The sequence below is a fragment of the Frankliniella occidentalis genome, unplaced genomic scaffold, assembly GCF_000697945.3.
Source record: "Frankliniella occidentalis isolate FOCC.00 unplaced genomic scaffold, Focc_3.1 Scaffold32, whole genome shotgun sequence".
Classification (NCBI taxonomy): Eukaryota; Metazoa; Arthropoda; class Insecta; order Thysanoptera; family Thripidae; genus Frankliniella; species Frankliniella occidentalis.
The window spans coordinates 1,225,899-1,230,889 of record NW_026267162.1 but is presented as its reverse complement, the minus strand read 5'-3'; the positions used below and the strand labels follow the sequence as shown (position 1 = coordinate 1,230,889).

Here is a 4,991-nt window from a genome sequence, read left to right as displayed (position 1 = left end):
ATCCGCGACCCAGGACTGGGCCGGATGGAGGCACGCTGGGCGCGCATCCGAGAGCCGTGACCACGGGGCACCGGGTAGGGGGAGGAGGAGGAGGAGGGGGAGGAGGAGGAGGAGGAGGAGGAGGGTCATCAGAGCTCCTCTCTGGTTCGGCACAGTTCTAAAATGATCCGGTGGAACGGCTCCACGCTCGTTTGCGTCGTAGCTGCAAGAAGATTATCATGGCAAAACACTCGTTTGTAAGTGTTTCGTGGGGGTGGAAGGTGTCCCCCTAAATCGTTCTAAATTGACTGTGATCATTATGATGATGAACCGGAACGCAGTAACAAAAAGCCAACACTCTGATACCTCCGATAAAAAAGAGTCTAGATCAAGGATGGCCGCGAAATAGCGAGTTAAAATATGCACCAGCTCCACGGACGAGAAACGTTAAGTTGGTAAACGACCGGGGAGGTCCGCGCATAACTTATCATATCATGCAAAAGGCTGGTCCAAAGCTGGCGCCGCAAACAGCCGCAGGGCGCCGTAAGGACACGGCGGGCCCGGACCGCACGCGAAGGACCAGTCGGCAATGAGGAAACAAATTGCCCTCCGTCCGACTGCTCTGTCACTGCATCTATACTGCCCCCCCCCCCCTCACAAATAATCCTTCCTCCACCCGACTTTGAAAATAAAAAGGAAGAAGAAGAAAGCAGGATGATTAAATTTGTAACACTCGTGTCCTGTTGCAGCGCCTGTCATTCGAGTAGCGGCCGAGCAACTCAACTCCAAGTTTATTATATCGTCATGACCGTTGTTGGCCCCTCCATGGTAATTAGTGGGCATCTCCTAACCTACCCACCCACATGGGCGCCTCGGGGACGTCGTGGGATGGGTGGATCCGGTCAGGAACTGTTGACAGAACCCCCTCTCCCCGCGCCGCTCTCTCGGGTCAGGCGAGCAGGCGTGCAAGGCGGCGGCGGCGCCGCTGTCCCGCATATTTATCCTCGCCGTCCACGAGAATCAAGGGCCCTCATTTATCGAGCCTCCCTCCCGGTCGTGACCGCGCTATTATTGGGCATCGGGCCGACGTATAGAGCAGCGCGCCACCCTTCAGTCGCCACCTCGTGTGGCAGGCAGTCGCCGACCATACTGACCGGGTTCACTTAAAGGAAAATAATGATGAAAGTAATAATAACAACAAAAATCAGTGCCTCCAAAAGGGCTGGCTCTTGCGGGCTGAACGCATTTTGCTCGCAGGCGAATGAGCCCGCATGAGCCCGCAAGGTTTTTCAATTCTAAAATTTTCATATTATTTCCAATTTAATTGATCTTTTGCCTTGACAGATCTTTCGAAAGTATGCCATTCTTTAGGTACGTCCAGGCAAAAAGTCAATTTCATTGAAAATAATATGAAAATTTTAGAATCGAAAACCCTGGCGGCACTGGTAAAACAAAGGTAGGATATCCTACCTTTAAAAGGCGTTAAAGCTCCAAAGGCATTACAATTTATGTTTTTTCGAAATATTTCTTTCCCATGGAAAAAAAATGGATTCTGAAACCTATTTTCGTAATCTACGCGAAATTCCGCGTCAAACGAGCCTACATATGATGGGGTTCTGTTCAAAAATGGCTTAGATTGATTTCATTTTTTGTACTTTTTGACTTGCTTTTCATTCGCTGACCGCTTATCTGAACCCTATCACATGTAGGCTCGTTTGACGCGGAATTTTGCGAGGAATGCGATAATGAATCTCAAAATGTAATCGGTTTGCTCACATAGAAAATATTTTGACGAAACTGAAAATATACTCTTTAGCACCCCTAAAACGAGTTTAACACCCCTGGAAAGGTAGGATATCACACCTTTGTTTTTCCAGTGGGGCTCATTCGCCTGCGAGCAAAATGCAATCAGCCCGCAAGAGCCAGCCCTTTTGGAGGCACTGACAAAAATGACGATATCAATAACCATGCTCGTAAAAACAAAAGCAAAATCGGCTTCAAGTGTAAAAGCGGTGAGCGGTCCGCAACGGCGGCGGCGGCGGCGCTCTGGTCCGCGGGCGCGTTAAAGTCCCCCAGCAGGAGAAACAGGTCTCGCTCGGAAAGGAAGATTTGATTGCCTTACCCACCCCGCCGCGCCCGGCCGGCCGGCCCGTGGCACACTGCGAGTCATTCATCCTTGACAAGGTCGCCTCACGCACTCGCAGCTCGCGCAGCACGCACTGCTCGACTAAGAAATGCAATGAGTGACCGCAGCGTTAAATCACCCGCCGCGGCCCGCGCTCTGCCAGGCGCGACGTCACCGATTGTTATGGCTTTCGACCAACGTCAAAACTGCGGCATTCCGTGCGATTCCGACGAGCAACGGACCGAAATAAGCGTCCATTTCGCGGCGAGCCGTACGGAGAGCCGCAGAGCCGCGCCTGGCCTGCGCGCGCGCGATGAATTCGGCGATACCGGCCAGGCACACATACCATTCACACAAGCTCGCTAACTCTGCCGCGCGCGACGTTCCCATGCCGAACTATCTGGAGATTTCCAAACGGCGTACGCTGTAAAACAAAAGGCAGTCTGCAAAACGATACGACTTTTAAAAGAGGCACAAATACAAAAGAGCGCAGAGCAAAAAATACACACACACACACACATTACCCGTCATTTGTTTGCAGGGGCGTACTGGGGGGTCAAGGACCCAGTCGGGGATGCACCCAAAGGGCCCCCGAATTGCCTACCTCACAGGGGCAACTAAGTTTTTTACCCGACTTTGCCGTAAAAAAGGGGGGAAATTTTGTATTTCCTCACATCTTTTGTGATTGAGCGCACAGCAAAGCACCATGTTGTCCTTTAGGTACATAGACAAAACAGTGAGGGCAGGGCGGGGTATGGGGCTTAGCAGTAAAATTTCGCGAGCGGAGCGAGCAAGAAAATTTTGGGGTATTTCTTCACAATTTATTTACGGCCCACAAATCACCGGAGCCTATTTTTGCCCCGAATTTCATTGCAAATTTTCCTGCATCGGGAACAAAACAATTTTCATAATATCTGGGTCAGGGAAAAAGAACTGTGCGAGCGCTAGGAGCGCGAATTTTTGGGTTTGTAGAGCGCAAAATGCGTTCTGACTGGCACTGGATGGCACCAAAAGTGTGCTTTTGAACGGCCATTCACTGCTGAAAATGCACTCAGAATTTTGAGAGTGACACTCTGAAAATTCTAAGTGACACTCTCAATATTCTGAGTGCTCTGTACAATTGTGAGTGTAGGGGAGAGTTAAGAGTGCCACTCAGAGAATTTCTGAGTGGCTCTTGCACTCTGACCATGACACTCCAAAAATTTGTGAGTGCACAGGTTTGCACTCACAAATTTTTAGAGTGCGTATGTGAACTCTGAAATCTTCGGTCCGCTAGAGTGTGAAAGTTGAGAGTGCCCTTTCCTAAGTGACGTCTCCAGAGTGTCGCAAAAACTGGTTTCGAGTTCGTATACAACTAAGTGTAATACGAGAAAACTAAGTTCATATTCGGAATCTACGTTCAAAATTAGTACTGGGATTCCCTTGCCTTACCTTTTGGACCACAATTTTTCGTCACGAAATTTCAAAAGTTGAGATACGACGAAACGGACCACAAATTCGGCTCCGCCTCGTTTCTGACCCCCAGAACATTGTTCCCTGTCGTTCCTTAACCACATATAGTAGGAAGTAAATTGTTTGAAGTTGCACTCACTCTGATTAAGTCACTCTCAGAGGTGTTCTGAGTGCAGAAGTACTCAGCAATTCGCACTCTCGGATCCGCGAAATTTGTGTGTGTAACTGCACTCAGACATTTTGCACTCTAAAACTTCAGAGTGCATTTTCAGCAGTGTTGAACATTTATCACCCTATCGGGGAACTCTTTTGGGCCCCCTGTGGGGGCCCAGAGGGGCCCGGGGGGCCCCGGCCGAAGGGGGGCCCAGTCGGGGATCCCCGACTCCCCGACCTGGCCAGTACGCCCCTGTTTGTTTGAATACTCGAAGGGGCCTCGGCAGGAGCCCCGGAGGGAAGGCTGTTGTGTGTTGAATCATGCATGCGTCATTGGCACACGAAAGCATTCGATCAGAGGTGTGGGAGGCGGCGGGCCGTCGTGGGCCGACCTCGCGTCGTGGGTGGAGCGGAGCGGTGGGGTACGAATTTTCATTTCAAACAACGTTGGTGGGGAAAATACCGCCCTCGGATTCGTGATTCCGACTCAAGGAAGTGACGCAATAAAGAGTTGATTTATTCCCTTCCCTTGTTGTATCAGGATTCCTTCCCAATTTCTCGAAGTTGACACATCGGCCTAGCACCTACTCTCGATTTTAATTAACAAGCCCACTCTCTTAATACCAGCCAACCACATTTCCCTTCAAAACACGAGACACTTTATTTTCCAAACCTCACACCTCCTCGGGTGTCGCCGTGAGCCCCTGCATCATTTTTCTCCCCGAGTGCGAGTGCGTGCGCACGCTCGTGAGCGCGTGCATGTGTAATCCCCCCCGCGACAAGTTGACCAGTCCCCATCCCTCTCCGAGTCCCTCTCCGAGTCCCTCTCTCGCTGTGTGGCGCTGCCACCGCCTCTGGGCCGCGCTGCCAGGGGGCTGCCGCTGGGCCGCACGCCAAGCACAAACAGGCGGCCAACAAAACGCGCTAATTAATGTTAAATTGGAGAATAATGCGGAACGCTTCATTAGGCAGGCTGCACGCACCGCCGCCGCCGTCCTACGCACCGCCGCCGCTCTATCATTTGGCTCCGTTTGACTCCGAGTAAAACTGCCGAGCTTGAATACCATTATGATTCCGTGTTTTGAGCCCGATCCCTGTGATTCCGCAGCCGCGACAGCCGCGAGCGCGGGCCGCGCCCGGCCCTCCAGTGTGCGGTCAGCAGTGGGCGGCCGGCGCGGCGGCGACCGAACGGAGCGCCAGCCAGAGAGGGGCGGAAGAGAGTTTCGCCTCAAACGAATGAATGGACGAACGAACGGCGGAATGAATGGAGGGGCGTGGCGGG

The 4,991-nt window shown here is 51.9% G+C and overlaps 1 protein-coding gene across 2 annotated transcripts in view; it reads right to left on the bottom strand.

Annotated features, from left to right (window-relative positions):
* LOC113210479 (zinc finger protein 135) overlaps positions 1-4,991 on the bottom strand; it is a 177,425-nt gene that overhangs the window by 125,506 nt on the left and 46,928 nt on the right. Inside the window, exon 1 of one of the 2 annotated variants that reach the window (XM_052265874.1) lies at positions 2,451-2,468. The exons of the other annotated variant lie outside the window; for it this stretch is intronic. Coding sequence (XP_052121834.1) covers positions 2,451-2,453 — 3 coding nt within the window. The 5' untranslated portion in view covers positions 2,454-2,468. Of the gene's footprint in view, positions 1-2,450; positions 2,469-4,991 lie in introns of those variants that run through there. 2 annotated transcript variants of the gene reach the window in all.